This window comes from Macaca fascicularis, chromosome 11, assembly GCF_037993035.2.
Source record: "Macaca fascicularis isolate 582-1 chromosome 11, T2T-MFA8v1.1".
Taxonomy (NCBI): Eukaryota; Metazoa; Chordata; class Mammalia; order Primates; family Cercopithecidae; genus Macaca; species Macaca fascicularis.
Window position 1 is genome coordinate 14,994,050 of NC_088385.1, and position 23,059 is coordinate 15,017,108.

The following is a 23,059-nucleotide window of genomic DNA, read 5'->3' on the forward strand; positions in this document are numbered from 1 at the left end:
TCATTAGTGTCCACATAAATGTAATTTTATTGCTGTCTCTGGTCTGATATTCATTTGTAATGTTTTCTGGAAAATAATTTTTAAATGGAGTGAAAGGTAGAAGATGGGCTTCATTTTAACTGGGAGAGAAGTAAAGCAAGTAAACATATATTAAGTTTTCAAGATGTCACAATTTCTTATGCCAGGAAAATAAAAATATCTCAAAATGATAATAAGGGCCGGGCGCGGTGGCTCACGCCTGTAATCCCAGCACTTTGGGAGGCTGAGCCGGGCGGATCACAAGGTCAGGAGATCGAGACCACGGTGAAACCCCGTCTCTACTAAAAATACAAAAAATTAGCCGGGCGCGGTTGTGGGCGCCTGTAGTCCCAGCTACTCGGGAGGCTGAGGCAGGAGAATGGCGGGAACCCGGGAGGCGGAGCTTGCAGTGAGCCGAGATCGCGCCACTGCACTCCAGCCTGGGCGACAGAGCAAGACTCCGTCTCAAAAAAAAAAAAAAAAAAAAAAAATGATAATAAGATTAGACACACAAGCCATTTTTACAAATTTACTTTATACATTTTTATCATAATCCAAAGCATTTATTTGATTAGGTAAGGATAAAACAACAAATCTTCCAAAATATTCACACGCCCTAATTTGAAATGTATACTCAATTTGAATCCAGTTTCCCATAATGAAAATGTTCAGAAATGTTCAGTTTCAATAAATCTAGACTAAAGGGATAAAATTTCACCTTTTACAAGATGTAATTACATACAAAGGTGACTAATTAAGACATTGAGACTTGAGCTATAAAAACTAAGTGACCCAGATCTATACTAGGTCATAAATCATGTCACAATCCTTGAAGTTACTTATATAATCCTACCCATAATTAAAATAAGTCATTAATATACATATGACTAATTCTCAACTATCATGCACATGGTACATGAAATAATAGACAATATTTTAAAACATGTAAGTTAGAGTTTCTATTCCGGTAATTTGGTAAAAAGACAACCAGAAAATACTTCTTTTACAAAACAAATAGAACTAATGGTGAATCTTTTTATCTGATTTATACATATACACAAAATAAAATATACAAACACCTCTTTAAATGTAGAACTTATCAAGAAAGTAGGGAAAATCTCCTGAGATCAAAAATGAACAAGAAAGTAAAAAGCAGTGCATGGCCGGGCGCAGTGGCTCACGCCTATAATCCCAGCACTTTGGGAAGCCAAGGTGGACAGATCTTCAGGAGTTCGAGACCAGCCTGGCCAATATGGTGAAACCCCATCTCTACTAAAAACACAAAAATTAGCCAGGTGTGGTGGCAGGTGCCTGGAGTCCCAGCTACTTCAGAGGCGAAGGCAGGAGAATGGCTTGAACCCGGGTGGCAGAGGTTGCAGTCAGCTGAGATCGTGCCACTGCACTCCAGCCTGGGTGACAGAGCAAGACTCCATCTCAAAAAAAAAGCAGTACATGTTTGATCTGATGCTATGATGACCCTGGATTTTCTGATCTCAGAAACTGAGGAACGTCTATTACAATGGCAAACCAGGGAAGAGTTTGGCACACAAGACACAGTGTTAGAAGTAAGATTCCTGCACAAAGCATGGATCCTCAACAATGAAGTAGAAAGATCTGCCCACCGACAGAGGGAGACAAGGAAGTCTTTTTTGTCTTGCCCTAGGCTTTGAAAAGGTAGGAAAGATCACCAAAGACTTCATAATCATAAGGCCGCCCCTAGGTAGGTTTAGAGTTTGATTTATTCTATCCACATAGTACAGAAACTCCCAACTTCAAAAATTAAATATAAAAAATATTTCTGCTTGAATAGGGCAATGATAACATTTGATAACTCATTTACCAAAACTCAAACTAAGCTGGGCACAGTGGCTCATGCCTGTAGTCCCAGAAGTTTTTAGATCAGCCCAGGAAACAGTTTTTTTGTTTTGGTTTTTTTGTTTAAACAACAACAAAAACAAAAAAAAAACTCAGGCTGAGCAGCGCAGTGGCTCATGCCTGTAATTGCAACAGTTTGAGAGGCTGAGGTGGACAGATCACTTGAGCCCAGGAATTCAAGTCCAGCCTGAGCAACATGGCGAAACCCCATCTCTAAAAAAGATACAAAAAATAGCCAGATGTGGTGGCACACACCTGTAGTCCTAGCTGCTCAGGAGGCTGAGATGGGAGGATTGCTTGAGACTGGGAGGCAAAGGTTGCAGTGGGCTGAGACCGCGCCACTGACCAAGTGAGACTCTGCCTCAAAACAAACAAACAAAACAAAAAAACCCTCAAACTTCACACTTGAGATCTGTGCAATTTACTGTATATAAATTATACTTTAAAAAGTTAAGTGGTCATCTGGGCATGGTGGCTCTCGACTGTAATCCCAGCACTTTAGGAGACCGAGGTGGGCGGATCACAAAGTCAGGAGATCAAGACCACCCTGGCTAACACGGTGAAACCCTGTATCTACTAAAAAATACAAAAAATTAGCCGGGCATGGTGGTGGGCACCTGAAGTCCCAGCTTATCGGGAGGCTGAGGCAGAATGGCATGAACCCGGGAGGCAGAGCTTGCAGTGAGCCGAGATCACGCCACTGCACTCCAGCCTGGGCAAGAGTCAGACTCTGTCTCAAAAAAAAAAAAAGGCCGGGCGCGGTGGCTCAAGCCTGTAATCCCAGCACTTTGGGAGGCCGAGACGGGCGGATCACTAGGTCAGGAGATCGAGACCATCCTGGTTAACACGGTGAAACCCCGTCTCTACTAAAAAAAAAAAAATACAAAACACTAGCCGGGCGAGGTGGCGGGTGCCTGTAGTCCCAGCTACTCAGGAGGCTGAGACAGGAGAATGGCCCGAACCCGGGAGGCGGAGCTTGCAGTGAGCTGAGATCCGGCCACTGCACTCCAGCCTGGGCGACAGAGCGAGACTCCGTCTCAAAAAAAAAAAAAAAAAAAAAAAGTTAGGTGGTCACTGGAAACACCTCCAGTGAACTTGGCAAAAGCAACCCAAAATCTCTCTGGAGGAATATGCCCCCAAGTCACTCAGAATTCTCAAGGATAGCCTCTCTGAAGATCAGCTCACAATCCAAAACTATATAAAACACTCAAGGAAGCATTTAACCTTAAGCAAGAATCCAGCAGGTATAAATTAAAAAAAAAAAAAAAAGTGGATTTTTAAGAACTTCAGAAAACTGAACAACTTGATAGAGATTATAAATATTTAAATTATTAAAACACAGAAAAGATGGAATAAAATACATAACACAAGAAAAGACATCATCAAATAATAATAGATATCCCTAATAAGAAAACACAAGAAAGCAATCCTCAGTGCATGCTAAAATAATCAATAGATGAGTGGTTAATAAGGAACTAGGTATTTGGCAAAATACAAAAGGATCATCCCACAAATAAGGACACAAGAGGAAAGGGCTCAACTTACAAATAAAGATAGTAACTTTCAGGCACTAGAGTCAAAAACCAAATATTACAACAAAAGATGCATCTAGCATCCCAACTGCCAGAAAATTTGACCATCTGAACCTACTGAATAATCTTAGCATCACTACAATATAGGACAACTTCTGATGTGACAAATACAAAGTACTCAGTACTACCTCTGAGGCATTCATGCCAAAATGTTAACTCTGTCTCTAATCAAGTCTTCAAATCTAATTTCATTTTCCAAGTAACAGGGGGATAAAAATAAATCAAATACCACAATAATTTGTTAGAAAATAAAAACTTGGCCGGGCGCGGTGGCTCACGCCTGTAATCCCAACACTTCAGGAGGCTGAGGCAGGCGGATCACGAGGTCAGGAGATCGAGACCATCCTGGCTAACACGGTGAAACCCCGACTCTACTAAAATCACAAAAAATTAGCTGGGCGTGGTGGTGGGCGCCTGTGGTCCCAGCTACTCGAGAGGCTAAGGCAGGAGAACGGCGTGAACCCGGGAGGCAGAGGTTGCAGTGAGCCGAGATCACGCCACTGCACTCCAGTCTGGGCAACAGAGCCACACTCCATCTCAAAAAAATGAATGAATGAATGAATGAATGAATGAACGAACGAATGAATGAAAGAAAATAAAAAATCTGGGACATTCTACAGGACAGCTGACCCAGTCTTTTCAATTAAGTCAACAGGGTAAGAGATAAAAAGGGAAAAGGGGAGGACCAACTCAACTGCTCTAGAAAAACCATGTGCAACTTGTAAACCTGTTTGGATCCCGATTTCAAACAAACCAACTATAAAGCAACATTTCTGAGACACAGATATCTGAGTACCAACAGACTAATTTGTAACATTAAAGAACTGTTCATTGCAAGGTATGTGAAAGACAATGGCATTATGATTCTAGAAAAAAGTATTTTTTCGAGATGCAAAATAAAATATTTACCAGTGAGATGTCAGTATGTGAATCTGCTTTAAAATATCTCAGCTAATTAAAAAAAAGAAAAGAAAAACAGCCTAAAAGCCTACATATAGAGAGTGGTTGAATAAACTATGGTACATTCACACAATGGTACACTATGCACTGGCAAAAAATGAGGAAGATCTCTATGAAATGATATGGAATGACATTCAAAATGTTAAGTTTTGGCCAGGTGCAGTGGCTCATGCCTGTAATCCCAGCACTTTGGAAGTCCGAGGCAGGTGTATCACAAGGTCAGGAGTTCGAGACCAGCCTGACCAACATGGAGCAACCCCATCTCTACTAAACATACAAAATTAGCCGGGCATGGTGGTAAATGCATGTATTCCCAGCTACTCGGGAGGCTGAGGCAGGAGAATCACTTGAACCCGGGAGGCGGAGGTTGTGGTGACCCGAGATCGCACCATTACACTTTAGCGTGGACAACAAGAGTAAAACTCTGTCTCAAAAAAAAAATAATAATAATAATAATAATAAATTAGCCAGGCATGGTGGCACACGCCTGTAGTCCCAGCTACTTGGGAGGCTGAGGCCAAAGAATCGCTTGAACCCAGGAGGCAGGAGGTTGCAGTGAGCACAGATCATGCCACTACACTCCAGCCTGGGCGACAGAGCAAGACTTCGTCTCAAAAAAAAAAAAAAAGTTTAAAAAGAAAGTGCAAAAGAACATCTATAGTATGTTACTCTTTCATGTAAGAAAAGAGGATTGTAAGAATACACACATTCACGGCTGGGCACAGTGGCTCACACCTGTACTTCCAGCACTTTGGGAGGCTGAGGTGGGCAGATTACGAGGTCAGGAGTTTGAGACCAGCTTGCCCAACACGGTGAAACCCCGCCTCTACTAAAAATACAAAAATTAGCCAGGTGTGGTGGCATGCACCTGTTAATCCAGCTACTCAGGAAGCTGAGGCAGGAGAATCGCTTGAACCCGGGATGCAGAGGTTACAGTGAGCCAAAATCATGCCACTGCACTCCAGCCTGGGCGACAGAGAGAGACTATGTCTCAAAAAAAAAAAAAAAAAGAATATACATTCATATTCTGAGAGAATAGAGGTATAATAAAAGAAAAAAGAATACACACATGTATCAACTCATTTGTACATAAACGAATTCACAAGAAAAAAGCAGAAATTATTAAGACTAAGATACCTATAGAAAGGGGTGGGGAAAGACTGGATAAAAAAGGGTAGGGGATGGGACTACGATAGAAGGGATGGGGAAGAAGAACACTTTTCTAAGTATAAATTTTTATGTTATTTTTAACTCTTAGGAACATGTAAATTGTTTCACATAACACCAAAGTAAATTCGTTTCTCACAATGGTGGTATAGGCTAATGATTTTAAAACTCTTAATGTGTATGTATACTAAGATGGGCAAATAAGAAAATATATCATGAATAATGAGAGCCAGGTTTCTCACTATCACAGAATAGAAGTAAATATCCCAAGTAAGAAAAGGGAGAAGGCCACGATAATTTTGTGGTAGTAGATTGGAACTGGCGATAACATGAATTTGTTTTTACATATAGCAAAGACACAGAACTAGGAGTATGTGTGTCTACATACACCATGCATTTCCTAACTCTGTCCACTGAGAGGTACTAAATACAATAAAAGAAAATGCAGCTGGGCACAGAGGCTCACGCCTGTAATCTCATGCACTTTGGGAGGCCAAGGCAGGCAGATCACCTGAGGTTGGGAGTTTGACACCAGCCTGACCAACATGGAGAAACCCCGTCTCTACTAAAAATACAAAATTAGCCAGGCGTGGTGGCACATGCCTGTAATCCCAGCTACTCGGGAGGCTGAGGCAGGAGAATCACTTAAACCCAGGAGGCGGAGGCTGCAGTGAGCAATAATCGCACCATTGCACTCCAGCCTGGGCAACAAGGGCAAAACTCTGGCTAAAAGAAAAAAAAAGAAAATCCAGTAGCAAAGAACATACCTAGTTTCCACATCTTCATTTCTAAATACCATTCTCTAATAAAAGGAGCCAGAACTCCTTGGAGAAATAGTTGATTCAAGGGGTGGAACAGAAGAAGGACACAATGAGTCTGGACTGACTGGAGTTGCCAGAAAGTAAGAAAGTACTTAAAAAACAATGAGGTGGCCAGGCACAGTGGCTCACGCCTGTAATCCCAGCACCCTGGGAGGCCGAGGCGGGTGGATCACAAGGTCAGGAGATCCAAACCATCCTGGTTAACACGGTGTGAAACCTTGTCTCCACTAAAAAATACAAAAAATTAGCTGGGCACGGTGGCGGGTGCCTGTAGTCCCAGCCACTTGGGAGGCTGAGGCAGGAGAATGGCATGAACCCGGGAGGCGGAGCTTGCAGTGAGCTGAGATTGTACCACTGCACTCCAGCCTGGGCGAGAGAGCAAGACTCCATCTGAAAAAAAATAAATAAAATAAATAAATAAAACAATGAGGGCATGTAAAATGACTCAGGAACCAAGGTGAAGGAGCTCCCACTGGCCAAATCTGCAACAATTTGAGCAAGAAAATCATGACAGTTTTGGATTATAACCTACAGGATAAAATAAATGCCCATGAATCCATACCAATTGTATCAGAAACACACTTTTCCTTCTCTCACAGAGTCAACATAACTGAACACTTCTGACACCAGATTGCTGGGCGGGGTAACAGGGGGGTTCCCCACACCAAGCAATTCTACACCACCAGCTGGGTGTCTTACAGGCCAGTTCAATTCTGACACTATCTATGTGAAGACAGCATCAGATCCCAGTAACGGGCTCGGTTACTGCCCCCTCCATTGCAGGCACCCGTGCTCCTGACTGGCCAGCTATAAACTGGAGGTTCCCACAATCCCCTCCTCAGGTTCAATCATTTGCTACAGTAGCTCACAGAACTCAGGGAAACACTTTATTTATATTTATCAGTTTACTATAAAGAATATTACGAAGGATACAGATGAACAACCACATGGAAAAGATACATAGGGAGAGATCTAGAAGGGTCACGAGCACAGGAGATTCCATCCTAATGAAACACGAAAATCGATGTGTTCACCAACCCAGAAGTTCTCAAAAACCCACGTAGTTCAGGGCTTTTTTTTTTTTTTTTTTTAGAGAGGCTTCTTATATAGGCATGACTGATATTAGCTTTATCTCCAGTCCCTCTCCCCTTCCCAAGGATGTGAAGCAGAGCTGAAAGTTCCAAGCTTCTAATCATGGCTTGGTCTTTCTGGTGACCAGCCCCCATCCAGAAGCCTACCAAGAGTTGCCTCATTAAAACAAAAGATGTTCCTGTCACCCAGGAAATTCCAACGGATTAGGAGTTCCATGTCAGGCACTGGAGTCAAAGACCAAATATTAGAACAAAAGATGCACCTAGCACCCCTACTGCTCAGGAAATTACAAGGGTTTTAGAAGCTCTGTGCCAAGAACCAGGGGACAGACACCAAATACATTTTCACAATATCACACTCATATAAATAACTGAATAAATAAATGAGAGAGACAGGACAGCTGTATGTTAAGGGAGAAGTCTAACTAATAATGCACACAGAAGGAATAATGGAACTAGAAAAATTGCTATTTGGCAAAAAGCAAACACCACAGTAGTAATTACTACAGGCAAAAACTATCAAGGAATGATAAAATTTGTGGATAAAAGTATGATGAGAAACAGGATAATTGCACAGCCTCAAATATATATTGCAAGGAAAAAAATAACTACAGTGAAAAAAAACTAGCAGACAAAACCATAACCAAGTGATCAACTGTAACATCACCCAGTATCCACATAATGTGCCTGCTGACAGGATGCCCTGAGAAGGGCATAATATCACTTCTGTGGTATTCTTGCCAAAAATGTGTAACTTTAATCAAATCATGAGAAACAGCAAATAGAGCCAAACTGAGGAACGTTCTACAAATGACTGACCGATAATCTTCAAAAACGTCTAGGTTATGAACAATGAAGAAAGACTACCAAAACATCTCAGATTAGAAAAGGCTGAGGAGATAACTAAACACAAAATGGGATCCTGGCCCAGAAAAAGGACTAATGGGGAAAACGGAGAAATTCAAATATGGTCTACAGATTAGTTAATAGTATTCTATCAACATTAATTCCTGGTTCGATAACTGTTCTATGGTTATACAAAATGTCAATATTTATGGAAGCTGGGTGAAAGTTATACCAGAACTATGTAGATTTTTTGCAACTTTTTTCCAAGTCTAAAATTATTGATATACTGTTTTCTCTACTTTTATGTAGCTGAGATTTCCTCATAAGTTTTTAAACAAGGGACACAAAGAACTTCTAAAAAATTAAAATATAGTCACTGATATTAAAACCTCAATTAACATATTAAACTGCAAAATTAGGCACAGCTGAAGAAAGAATTTTGCTATCTAAATGGCAGGTACAAAAAAAAAAAAAAAAAACCCAGAAAGTGGCTCAGAGAAATAATGAGAGAGAAGATAAAAGAGCAAAATTAAGAGGAAAGGAACAAGAAATTAGAAAGGAACACATCAAACAAGAGTTCCAAAGACAACTAAGGAGAATGAAGGAAAATTAAGAAAAAAATGGGTAAGAATTCTCTAGAATTAACAAACAACAAAAATGCTTAGATTCTAGAAATATGAATCCCAACCAGGATAAATAAAAATATATCCACATCTAGACACAGGGTAGACAAAGCTGCAAAATACCAAAAATCAAGAGAAGCTTTTAAAAACCAGAAAAATATTAAAAAGATAAATGATAAATTATAAAGCAACACAGACTTAATCGTACCAACAATTAAAGCCACACACTCTCAAAGGTCTGAGTGAAAATAATCACACAGAATTCTATACTCTTATTATCATTTCAAGAATGAGGGCAAAATAAATACACTTTTAGACAAAGACCAAGAGTTATATTAACAGACCCTCAATGAAAGAAACATTGAAGGGCACACTTCAAACAAAAGGAAGCTGAATTCAAATGGATTAATTGGGATGCAAAAAGCAATGGTAAAATAAGAAATTGGTACACTGAGTAAACCTAAAAACATAAAACTTATTTTAAAAGGTCCTTTAAACAAAGCTACCATGTTGAATTTTTTTAAGTAATTCAACTTGTAAAAAAAAAAACACACAAAAAACAAAAAACCATGGCTTCAGTAAGATACCTTTCACAAAGAAAAAAAGGACTAAACATGGAATCCAAAAATTTCAACTAAGAATATAGCTCCCTCTCACTTTATCTTGGTCAAAGGCCTTGGTTTCTTCACCCAAAGAAGGGAAGGAAGACATTTAGCTAGAGGATCCTTAAGATTTCCTTCCAGTTCTAGGATTCAAGGGATAGAAAACAGACCTTCCCAATTTACCAGAACATCTTTCAAAACTATAAGTTGTTTACACCAAGATCCTTCATATACAGGGCCAGTGTTTTAAAGCAAGATCTAATCTGAAGCTTTAGATTTTAAATAATTGGCTATCTGCTTCTATGCAAAAGTCAACTGGAAACAGATATGATCTCAGAAAAAGAACAAAGAAAATAATGCACTTTTAAACTGTTCCATTTTTAAAGAGCTAATGGAGGAAGGAAAGGCACAGTCCAAGTGGTAGGAAAACCAAAACAGTATAAAACTCAATAAGTTTAAGTGAAAATTTCTAAAAGAAATACAGTATCAATATCAATTGGTACAAAAATAAAAACAATCATATTTTATCCCTAGTTCACAAACTAGCTGACAAACCCCTCCTTCCAAAACCTTAAAGATTCACTGTAATTTCTGAAGAGTCATCAGCCCTGGAATACATCAAAGGTAGATAAAATCCCCAAATGCAGGCAGCCTACACTCATAAAGATACCCTATTCCTTTTTTTTTTTTTTTTCATCTCCAACCATACAGAGGAAGGTATCCTATTCTTTGTCATCACCAAGTTTCAGTCTTCTACTAAGGATGAATGAAAAGCTCAACGCTACATGCAAAGAAAGCTTTTATTAAAAAGCAAAGCTATTAAAATACTGTGTTATGTAAAGGCATTCAGTTATACTACAACTACTCCCCTTCAAAATTCCTTCAATAAATGCTCAGAGATACGAAGCATAAAAAAGTAGACAATGCAACTGAAACATATTAATTTGAGACACAGTGATGGATATCACTTGATATGAAGAAACTAAAACTGGATGAGAGTTAAGATAATTTTAAGAAAAAAGCTCTACGTTAACATTGAGAACACACACACACACACACACACACACACACACACAGACAGACACACACCACGAGTTTGTTGTTTCTTAATTTCCAAGGCCTTGATTCATATGCCATTCAAGCTAAACATCTAATTCAGATTTCCTGACCAAATTAGTGGTTCTTCTAACACATCACTCTTAATTTTTAGATAATGATCTCAAAAAGACTCACCTCCAAACATATGTGAATCTATATAATCTGCCTAAAAGTAACTGGCTACATTTTCCACTCTCTATACAAAAAGAATCTTTTTATGGCCTGGCACAGCAGCTCACTCCTGTAATGCCAGCACTTTGGGAGGCCGAGGCGGGTGGATCACCTGAGGTCAGGAGTTCGAGACCAGCCTGGCCAACACGGAGAAACCCTGTCTCTACTATAAACACAAAAAATTAGCCAGGCGTGGGGTGGCAGGCACCTGTAATCCCAGCTACTAGGAAGGCTGAGCCAGGAGAAGTGCTTGAACCCGGGAGACAGAGATTGCAGTGAGCCGAGGTCACGCCACTGCACTCCAGCCTACGCAACAAGAGTAAAACTCGGTCTCAAAAAAAAAAAAAAAAAAAAATGAATCCTTTGTCATCTCAAAGTATTTTTCCGTTTACATCAAATGGAACTGGAAAAAAGGTTTCAACTGTAGAGTAAAACGGGAGGCCCAGAGTGATGACATATGCAAGGTAGTAAAAACAAAAGTTTAAGAATCTGCTCCACAAAAACACAATTCTAAGTGTAACATACTTAAACCACTGACTCAAATGTGTAACCGTAAAATAAAATTTTTTAAATAGCTATTCAGAGTTCTGTAAAATAAAAGTTTTTAAATAGCTGTTCAGAGTTCTTTCTTTAAACATCTCACTTTTTTTGTTGTTGTTTGTTTTTTGGAAACGGGGTCTTTACTCCATCACCTAGGCTGGAGCGCCATGGCTCAGTCTCGGCCCACAGCAACCTCCGCTCCTGGGCTCAAGTGATCCTCCGACCTTGGCCTCCTGAGTAGCTCAGGACCACAGGCGTGTGCCACCATGCCTGGCTAATTTTTTGTATTTTTTTGTAAAGACAGGGTTTCATCATGTTGCACAGGCTGGTCTCAAACTCCTGTGCTCAAGTGATCCGCTCACCTTGGCCTCCTAAAGGGCTGGGATTATAGGCATAAGCCACCACACCCAGCCAATATCTCAGTTTTTAAACTCAAAATAATGTCAAAACTGAAAGAAACCCATCATTTTAGAGATAAGGAAAATTAGATCCAAGACACTGAAGTAATTTGCTGGTAAACAGAGCTAGGTATTGGCCGGGCGCGGTGGCTCATGCCTGTAATACCAGCACTTCAGGAGGCCGAGGTGGGCGGATCACGAGGTCAAGGGATTGAGACCATCCTGGCCGACATGGTGAAACCCTGTCTCTACTAAAAATACAAAAATTAGCTGGGCATGATGGCATGCGCCTGTAGTCCCAGCTACTTGGGAGGCTGAGGCAGGAGAATCACTTGAACCCGGGAAGTGGAGGTTGCAGTAAGCCAAGATTCCACCACTGCACTCCAGCCTGGCGACAGAGCAAGACTCTGTCTCAAGAAAAAAAAATACTAACAGTAGAGCTAGGTATAACATAAAACAAGCTCCAGTGAATATATTTTTATAAAATATGATCTTGATAACTTTTGTGAAAAACAACTAAGGACTAAAAATCTTAATTATGTTTTAAATAAACATTTGTAATCAAAGCCATACTCATTTGGAATTCATAGAAGACCATGCTAAAATTTGCATTTGCTTAGAAAATGCTTTCTTCTAAAAAAGAAAGCTAATACTGTAATAGAAAATATTATTTTCCTTTAACTTTTAAAACTTAAAAGTTTTCCTTTAAGAAAAGCTTTTTTCTTAAAGTTCAGTCACAAAAAAAGATTTAGGAACTATTTTAGTCACCTGGGATATATAAGTGTAGAAAATACTTTTAAACATATTCAAAATATGATAATTATATGTATAAAACTGATAGAAAAATTACAAATCATTTTTTTCCACTGAGGTAGATGCGCAAGCATTTTTAAAGCAGAACTTTTAGTGTTGTTAATGTTATATTTAACAATGATTTAAAAATACATATTTTTGGCTGGGCACAGTGGCTCACACATATAATCCCAGCATTTTGGGAGGCTAAGGCAGGCGGATCACTTGAGGTCAGGAGTTCATGACCAGCTTGGCTGACATGGTGAAATCCTGTCTCTACTAAAAATACAAAAATTAGCTGGGCATGGTAGTGTGCGCCTGTAATCCCAGCTACTGGGGAAGCTGAGGCAGAAGAATGGCTTGAACCTGGGAGGCAGAGGTCGCAGTGAGTAGAAATTGTGCCACTGCACTCCAGCCTGGGCAACAGAGTGCGACTCCGTCTCAAAAAATAAAAATGATAATAAAAAATAGGCCAGGCGCGGTAGCTCACGCCTGTAATCCCAGCGCTTTGGGAGGCAGAGGCGGGCAGATGACGATGTCAGGAGATCAAGACCATCCTGGCTAACATGATGAAACTCCGTCTCTACTAAAAGTACAAAAAATTAGCCAGGCATGGTGGCGGGCGCCTGTAGTCACAGCTACTCGGGAGGCTGAGGCAGGAAAATGGCACGAACCTGGGAGGCGGAGCTTGCAGTGAGCAGAGATCGCGCCACTGCACTCCAGCCTGGGCGACAAGGTGAGACTCCATCTCAAAAATAAATAAATAAACAAATAATGAATAAATAAAAATATGTATTTTAAAAATATAAATATTCAAAGCTTTTTAGTATAAATTCACCTCAAATTGAATCACTGAAGTTTAACTTTATAAAAAAACATCTAAAATGATTTGGAATATGAAAGGATCCTAAACGAACAAACAAAACACCCTTAAACTTAACACAGGTCCTCAACATCACCAAGATTAGTACAGTTGCTTAGGATGGTAACTGTGGAATCAGAGTGAAGGGCTCCAGCATTAGGAGCAGCCACGTAGGAATCACCTCTACTCACTATAACCTAAGACTACAGTTTACTGTAACTCTGGTTGTCCATTCTGTAACAATTTCATACACAAATCTTCCCGTTTCTTAGTCCGAAGTGTACACCGCTAGTCACTATTATAAGAAAAAAAAAATCTCAGACTAATATAATAGAGGCCAAATTTAGAGAGAGGAATAAAAATCTTCCTTCAGTGTAGGCTAAATGGACTGATTACACAAAGAACTCCATACATCCGAAAGCACACAGATGTCTGCACTAGTTCCCAGGGCTCAAACAATACCAGTCATTCAATAGCTTTCCTTTTACGTAAGTTGCTGTGAGAGAGCTCAGTCAGCTCCTGTGAACCTCATAAACCAGGATCCTGGAACTCTGAAAAGTCTACATTTTTCCTCAGCACTGTTTTCATGTACTTTGCCTGGAACTCAAACTTCATATTTCCCCCAAAAAATAAATCTGGAAATCATCTATTCTGTTTGACAAATGATGTACTCTACCTATAATTACTTTTCAGCTAAAACCACAATCCACGATATAAATCCAAGATCATTAACACTGAAAGATTATCTGAATATATTTTTCAGTGCAGGAGTTTAAAACATAATTTTAAATACACTCCATCATATGTACATATATCATATGTATATATAACATTTGACCAGATTCTATTTGTTTCCAGTTGAGTCATTTTTAAAATAACCATAACACAAAATGACTTCTCGAAATTAAAAGAAATTTTGAGAGGACTGTTAAAGCTAGGGGAGGGGGCTGAATTTACCCACTCTCTCTCCCCTATATTACCCTCCTCTGCCTCTCACATTAACCACACACATCAAAAATACTAAAAAATATTTCACTGGGTGTTTGACCAAGTCTTTAGTCCACAGAAAGAGTTATTCTTCACTGAACCACCTTCAGAAGCTACATAACACTACCTTCTACCTTCAAAGTACATTACTACTGATTCTTCCAATAATCTTTTTTATCAGCTAAGTCTTTGGTGAATTCTCACATTCAATAATGAGAAGTAACAAGGATAAATTAAAGCCACAGAAACTCTAAAGTATTTTTTAATCAAATGGCAAAATTACTTCAGAAGATACTTATCAGACCTGCTACCCAGAAGTAAAGCTCATTAGTTTTGAGGAACAAAATGAAAATGATTAATTTACTCACTAAACTATTAGATCCTGAAGAGTCAAGAGGAACTATATACATTCAGTTCCCTTTAATAATGTACAATCATGTAATCATTAATCCCTCACAGAAATGATCAAGATCCCATTCCAAAATCTGGCAATGAAGCTCATAACAGCTCTTGCGTCTCTTCTGATTATTTTAACACTCTTCCTCTCTTCATACATGTTACATAATGCAAATACACATGCTGTGAAGAAGAAAAAGTTGTCTCTCCCAAGTTTTCTGTCCTTAAATAAAACAGTAAAGATAAACTAAACCCCCTCTCTCCAACCAGAGTACAAAATGAAGAACTCTGAACATAATAACCGTTTAATAGATATTTTATTAAATTTCAATCATCACTCTTACAGTGGTAAGCCTTAATTTGTCAAGAAGAAAAAGAGGGGAAAAAAGAACTTTATCTTTTCACCAAAGTATTCTTCCCTAATGACGACTAAAAGTACCAAAACCCTATGTGTTCTACAAAGCAGTAACCTCAGAAACATTTCAGCAATGCCTGAGCCTTACGAACTCTGTTAGCAAAGGACAAACTCCATTTCTCAAAAAATATCTGTAAAGTTCTCAACAACCAAATTATTTGATAACTACAGTTACATCTGAGACCTCCTCCTCAGGACATCCAATGCTTTTTCGTACCATCAGAGCCACTACAATATTTCCCGGTGCTTTAAGAGCACCATCTTCTCTCAACAAACACGTTTTAATTCCACTCTAAAAAAATACGTATTTGTATTTCCAGACATCTCCCTCTAAAATTTCACTACACTACTGCCCACGTTATCCTTTACAGTCAAATCAGTCTTCTCATTTTTCTACAACATGGCATCCTGTTCAACCTCTGTAACCAAATCAGGCCTGATATCAAGATAAAGAAGCACATAAACCTTTCCTCCATTCTTCCCAAGTTCTCATTTATTACATAAAAAGAATCTACTCCTTTCCATAAATGAAATGAGTTTTAAAGCATTCTAATACAATTGAAAGCTAAAAAAAACAAAGTACTAAAATAGTACAAGTTATTTATCTTTGGATTTTAACCAAATATTAGTCATTTTAGGTTCATGTTCAGATAGTTACCTATACTTAGCCATGACAGACTGGCCATGACAATTTATTCCATAAAGAAATATCATAAAATGGTATATGCTAATAGTAGAAATGAGGCATAGTAACAGAAGCAATGTGGGGATACAGTTCACACTTTGAAATGAGATTTTCTCAGAGCTTTAAGTTTTCCTTCTCATTAGAAAATTAACCTTTATTGCAAATATATGTTTAGCTAACTGGAAATGAGTTATTTAGTAACTTTTATTTTTCATTCAATGCTGACATATTAACGCTTCAGAGTGTAACATAAAAAAACACTAGTTATCACAATATCATTGTGTATATAATAAAAGTTATAACATCTAGTCTACCTCATCTTGAGCTATCAAATCCTTCTCTTTTTAAGTTTTCATTCCTTCAAATTATCTTCTGATATCACAAAAAATAAATACAGAAGAAAACCCAGGAAATATAAACATGGTTATTAGAAACCCAAAACAATTTACAGAAACACTAAGAACACAACACACTGGGCACAGTGGCTCACACCCGCGATCCCAGCGCTTTGGGAAGCCAAGGCAGAGCGATTGATCACTTGAGCCCAGGGGTTCGAGACCAGCCTGGGCAAGATGGTGAAATTCCGTCTTTACAAAAAAAATTTTTTTTGAGACAAAGTCTCACTCTGTTGCCCAGGCTGGAGCACAGTGGTGCAATCTCAGTTCACCGCAACCTCCGCCTCCCAGGTTCAAGCGATTTTCGTGCCTCAGCCACCCGAGTAGCTAGGATTACAGACGTGTGCCACGACGCCCAGCTAAAAAAAAAATTTTTTTAGTTAGCCAGGTGTGGTAGCACACAACTAAAGTCCCAGCTACGTGGGAGGCTGAAATGGGAGGACCACTTCAGCCTGGGAGGTTGACAGTGCAGTGACCTTTGATTGCACCACTGCACTACAGCCTGGGTGACAGAGCAAGACCTTGTCAAAAATAATAACAACAATAATAATAACAACACAACATAACTTTCTACATTCAAGTCTACTCAACAAAGAAGCCCAAAGAATCTAAAATTCCTGTTTTCGATCTTTCTCTTCTCATAGGGGTCAGGGTGGTGTATGTCAGTGGAGAAAAACCAGGAGGAGGTACGATGATCTTCGTACACTGTACAAAAACTTACCCACTTGAAGGATCTAACGCAATAGCTCTGGGTTGATCCAACTCTTGCCAAAATAAAACTTTTCGTAAAGATCCATCTAAATTAGAAACTTCAATCCGATTAGTTTCAGAATCTGTCCAGTACAATTTTTCTCCAAGCCAATCACATGCCAGCCCATCGGGGGACAATAATCCAGAAACAACAACATTCTGTACACTCTCAGTTTTGTTAAATTCTGTTCGTTTAATGGCTTCTTCGCTGACATCACTCCAGTATATCAAGCCATGACCAAACACAAAGTCCACCGCAGCTGCATCCTCCAAGCCTCCAACTACAATCGTAGCATTCTCTTTGCCATTTGTAGCATCAACCAATCGCAAGTCCCGTCTGTTTGCATAAAGCAACAAAGGGGCCGCTAGAACAAAAAAAGAAAAATATGTAAGTGAAAAGGAAGAAAAGGTATTGGTTCTTGTAAACTGGGTTTCAAATCAGTATTAGTGATTGTCAAAGATAAGAAAAGAGTAAATAAATCAGTTGGAGACCATCTAAAATACTTTCACACACAAAATATTTTTGCAGCATTTAAAAAATAAGACATAGGAAAGGGGGGGGGAACTATTTCCACCATGATAGTCTTTTCTTGTTAAAATAACTCAGATAAAATTTTAAAGCCTGGCTATACCAAGAATTGGCAAGGATATGGAGCTACTGGAACACTCATACTCTACTGGGGTGAATGTAAAATGGTACAGTCACTTGGGAAAACAGTTTGGCAGTTTCCTAAAAGGTTAAACATACAACCTACTATACAATCCAAGGCAATAGCTAGGTATTGCCTATTCCACATCTAGGTATTTACTCAACAGAAACAGAAACATACGTCAATACAAAGACTTATATGCAAATGCTCATAGCAATTTATTTGTAATAACCCAAACTGGAATCAACCCAAATGTCATCAACAGACTAATGGATAAAAAACTGTAATACTGCCATACAATAGAAAATAATGAACTCTTTGTACATGAAAAATAGGTGGATCTCAATTCAGAATGAAAGAAGCCAGGCCAAAACAAAGGTATATATTGCATGACTCTCATCTATATAAACTTTTACAAAAGGTAAACTAGTCTATTATGACATAAAGCAGACCAATGGCTGTCTCAACATAGGGAGAGAAGATGCAAAAGAATAAGGGGGAGGATTAAAAAGGGACACGAGCAAACTTTTGCAGGTGATGAGCTATATTATCAATAATGATGGTTTCGGAGGTGTAAACATGTCAAAACTTACTAAATTTTACACTTGACATAAGCAAAATTTACTGTCTATCAATTATACCTTAATAAAACTGTTACAGTTTGACTGAAATAGTTCTTAGTAAAGCTACTTTATTCTGTTCTATATTACTATCAAAATGACCTTTGAAAAGACCCGAAACTAAATATAAAGCCAATCTTACAGAAATAACATTTAACTTTGAGAAAGTTAAGGCTGTTGGGAGTGAGGTAGTATAAATTCCATGTTTTTTGGGTTTTATTAAATATCTATTCCAAGCTTCTGACATTTACTTTCCTAATATCAAGCAACAATTAAAAATCTAGAGCACTACTGTCCTACAGAACTTTCTGCGATGATGGAAATGTCCAATCCACTGCATAACACAGTACCACCAGTCACACGCAGCTATGGAGCACTTAAAATGTGGCTAGTGTGACTAAGAAATTAAATTTTTAATTTTATATAACCCTTTTTTTTTTTTTTTTTTGAGACAGAGTTTCACTCTTGCCCAGGCTGGAGTAAAATGGCACGATCTTGGCTCACTGCAGCCTCCACCTCCCAGGTTCAAGCAATTCTCCTGCCTCAGCCTCCCAAGTAGTTGGAATTACAGGTGCCCACCACTACGGGTCCAGCTAATTTTTTGTATTTTTACCAGAGGCGGGGTTTCGCCATGTTGGCCAGACTGGTCTTGAACTCCTGGCCTCAAGTGATCCACTCACCTTGGCCTCCCAAAGTGCTGGGATTACAGGCATGAGTCACTGCGCCTGGCCCCAGTTTTATATAATCTTAATTCATTCCAATTTATATAGACAAGTGTGACTAGTGGCGGTATTGGATAGCACACATCTAGAGGCTGGAAATGCAGAACATTAATGAGGCAGCAAAAGTAAGACCAAGCTAGGCGCGGTGGCTCACACCTGTAATTCCAACACTTTGGGAGGCTCAAGCAGGAGGACTGGTTAAGCCCAGGAGTTTGAGACCAGCCTAGGCAACACATGGAAACCCCATCTCTACAAAAAGATAAATTTAAAAAATTAGTCAGGCATAATGGTGCACGCCTGTAGTCCCAGGTACTCGGGAGACTAAAATGGGAGGATCACTTGAGCCCAGGAGTTCAAGGCTGCAGTGAGCTATGATCACACCACTGTGGTGTCCCAGCCTGGGTGACAGAGGGAGACCCTGTCTAAAAAAAAATAAAAAGTGAGTTATGATGCAATAATCTAAATGACCTTCTTTCATAATTACTTACTAAAGGTCTACAACTGTGTCATCTGAAGCCAAGCCCAACTACCATTTAGAAGTAACCATTTCCCCTTTTTCAAGAAATTACTCCAATGTCAAAAAAGTATAAGAAAAAAGTGATGTTTCCACTAATTTATAGATTGTGTCTGTCAAATAGTTATGAATGTATACTATTTTCAACTATAAGTACAACATAAACTTCCCTAACTAAGCTTAAATCCAACATTCTTAGTCAAAAACAAACTGGCAGACAGCTTTTTTAAAAAGTGACTAACCAATCTTTCTGCTTATTCTGAGTATCTGCTGCAGCTATTAGCAAATTCATAAATTTCCCTAACAGAGTCACTTTTAATTCATTTCAGGCCTTCACACATCACACTGACTTATCAGTCCCCACAGAGCCCACTATACCGAGTCTCTCATACTATGGGCCAAATATGAACATCAGAAAAAAGGTCCCTACTAGTGAAGGATACAATGCTAAGTGCCGTACAAGGCTAAGGAATACCTACGAAACACTTAACATTTAAAATCCAAGAGTGATAATAATGTAATATTTACTGGGCACCTTCTTTATGGCACTATCCTTGGAAAACTACAGCAAAGCTATAGGACATTAGGTAGCAGCCAAATGTCTTTCGTTGCTTTCAAGCAAAACTTTAACACTTCTACATGTACTGAATATTTTTGGTCTACAAAATCCAAAGACGCTTTCTAGTAATTTAAGACCTCACAAGCGTTCTGAGTCTCCTCTCCCTCCTGAAAATGGGTGAAGGAGGCAAGTTAATCTTTTTTAAGTTAGCAATACTAGTTACAATTGAGGATTTGTGAAGGACTATACATAAATCTGCTGCACATAAACCACACTATTGAAAGGAAATCCCAGGGTTCATCCTGTCCAGCCACGCTTCTGATACTTGAATACTTTCTATTACATTGTCACCAGTATCTGTTCAGCAACATATTAAATGGGATATCTGAGAGGTATAATTTGATTTGTAACATTGTTTTTATCTACCCAAGAGATACACTGGATCCACACACTTGCTCCCTGGAACGTGCTAGTATCTTCCATTCCGGAGAGCTTACTTTCTGACCGCCTAGTATTCAGATAACCCAAATAATCACCATCACTTCTCTTTAGTGGAACACTCACAGTGCTCAGGAATCCTTGTTTTTCTTTATTAAACTCCTGGGAAACTTTCCCTACCAGCCTTTCTAAGCTTTTTCTACTTTGAAAGACTAATTTCCATGCCCTGAATCCTTCATTCTCAGACCGTCTCATAAAACAATCTCAGTGAAGCAGGAAATAAGGTAAATGTCATACATCCCCAACATCTTAATTTATACCTCCCAAAATTTTCTCTCCACCCATTTTCCCTAACCTTGTCCTCAGCCTCAAATGACAAGATGGCCTTCCTCCTAAGGCTAAAGCAATACTTTCGGTTCAGCCTCCTTACCGCCTCTCTACAACTCTGCTCTATCAATTGTTCTGTATTTCTTGTATTTTCAGTGGTTTATGCTAGGTTTCTTGCTATCAAAAACTTTTGTTTTAATAACCCTAACCTTGTTACCATCAGAATAATAATTATACTTCTACTAACTGCAAAATCTTATAACATTGGTATATACACTTCATACTACCATTCATTAGCTATTACTCTTTTATCTAACTTCCTACCCATCACTCAACTGCAAGTACTTTCTCTAAATCTTTGTAACCAAATCCAGTGGTCTTTTCTCAATCTTTATTCTTGACATCTCTAGAGCATTCAATGCTGTTGACTATATCCCTACCTATATAGAATGTTCTCCTCATACAATACTACCTATTTTGCTTGTTCGTCTTGTTTCAAACCTTCCAATTCCTATATATAGTTATCCCAAGACTCTCTGTTGTTCCCAAATGAAAGAGTATAGAAAACTAAAGTTCACAAGCGACAGCGACACAAGGTGGCAGCCACCACTGGCTCAGGAGTAAAAGTCTCTTGCAATTTCCCACTTTTTGAAGAACTCAAAGAAGGCCAAAAAGGAGTAGGAGATGGCACAGTTAGCTGAGGTCTAGACGATGATAAAGACATGACACTTACAAGATGGACAGGTATGATAATCGGGCCTGCAAGAACAATTTATGAAAACAATATACAGCCTTAAAATAGAATGTGGACCACCCAGAAGCATCCCCCTTTGCAAGATTTGTAACAAAAAATTAATATGAACGGAGTTAATAGTTCTAATGGAGTGGCAGACCCAAGAGCCACATTAGTGCTAGCAAAATGGCAGAATTCATAGCACCAAAGTTGTCCTGCAAGACCTTTGGCGCGTAATGGTGTCTAAAGAAAGTATGAAACTCCCTCAGCCACCTGAAGGACAGTGTTACAGCAATTAATCGAAAAGGTCCTTCCCCTACCCCTTCCCCCCACTGCCCCATTCAATTTAAGCAGTCTTCATTTTCCACAGTAGCCAATTTTCTAGATACGTCTTGTAGACTTCAAAGTACTGGAAAGGAAGCTCCCATTCAAAGGAAATTTATCTTAAGATACTGTAAAACTAATATTGTCCATCTGAAATATATAAGTTGTGCTATAACAAAAAAAGAAAGAAAGAGAATTAAAGTTCACCTGGTCAACAAGCAATTCTATGCAGCTAATTTCCAAAACATTATCTCCAGTTCTGTCCCTCTAACTTTTTGTTGGCCATCTCTACCTCCCATTAAATTAAATTCATCACCTTTCCCCCAAAACAACAAAATCCCTCACTAGTCAATGGTACACAATTCTAACCTTACTGGCATGCTTTGGAGCCATCTTTGAGCCCCTCCCCTTTTTCACCAGTCTGCCAATGACTGTCTTGTTGACTCTTATTGTACAAGCATGTCTTTAAAAAAATTTGCCTCCTCTTCTCCATTTTTAGAACCACTATCCTACTCTAGACCTTCATGACTTTAGGCTTAAAATATCCTAATAGTAAGTCATCTCGATATTTTCCCTTTTCCTTTTCTACTTCTAATACTTTTACTTTAGCCAACTCAAAAGCCATTCTGATTCCCCTTGCCTAAACTTACATAAAGCCTCAATACCTCAGCCTTCCACCATGACTTCTACCTAGGACTCTAAATTTATCTTTTATAGTCTCTGCATCATACACACAGGTTTCAAAACATGTAAACTGGGAGTACATCACACCCATCATCATGGAGTATTCATTTTCCCACCCACTCCATACTTCTTCTCTTTTTCTCCCAGCAAGCAAGTCCTTCCCAGTCACAGTCAAACCTTACCTACTCTGTAACCCTTTCTAATTGACTCAGCTTTACTTCTTTTAATCCTTAGTCTTTAGCATGTACGTGATATTAGCTTTTTTTTTTTAAAAGCATACTTTCTACCTCTAGCATCTCAGCCTAGATCCATACAAGGTATACAAGAACCATACCTTATAACTAATTTTACCACCAATGCCTACTATAGTTCACTGCACACAGAAATATCATATACATATTTAC

The 23,059-nt window shown here is 38.9% G+C and overlaps 1 protein-coding gene and 1 pseudogene across 3 annotated transcripts in view; one reads left to right on the forward strand and one right to left on the reverse strand.

The window, feature by feature from the left end:
• LRP6 (LDL receptor related protein 6) overlaps positions 1-23,059 on the reverse strand; it is a 149,181-nt gene that overhangs the window by 109,975 nt on the left and 16,147 nt on the right. For 2 of the 3 annotated variants that reach the window (XM_065523765.2, XM_005570169.5), the window contains exon 2: positions 17,056-17,449. The exons of the other annotated variant lie outside the window; for it this stretch is intronic. In XM_065523765.2, coding sequence (XP_065379837.1) covers positions 17,056-17,449 — 394 coding nt within the window. The remainder of the gene's footprint in view (positions 1-17,055; positions 17,450-23,059) is intronic. 3 annotated transcript variants of the gene reach the window in all.
• On the forward strand, positions 21,506-22,036 carry LOC135966173 (ubiquitin-conjugating enzyme E2 variant 1 pseudogene; annotated as a pseudogene).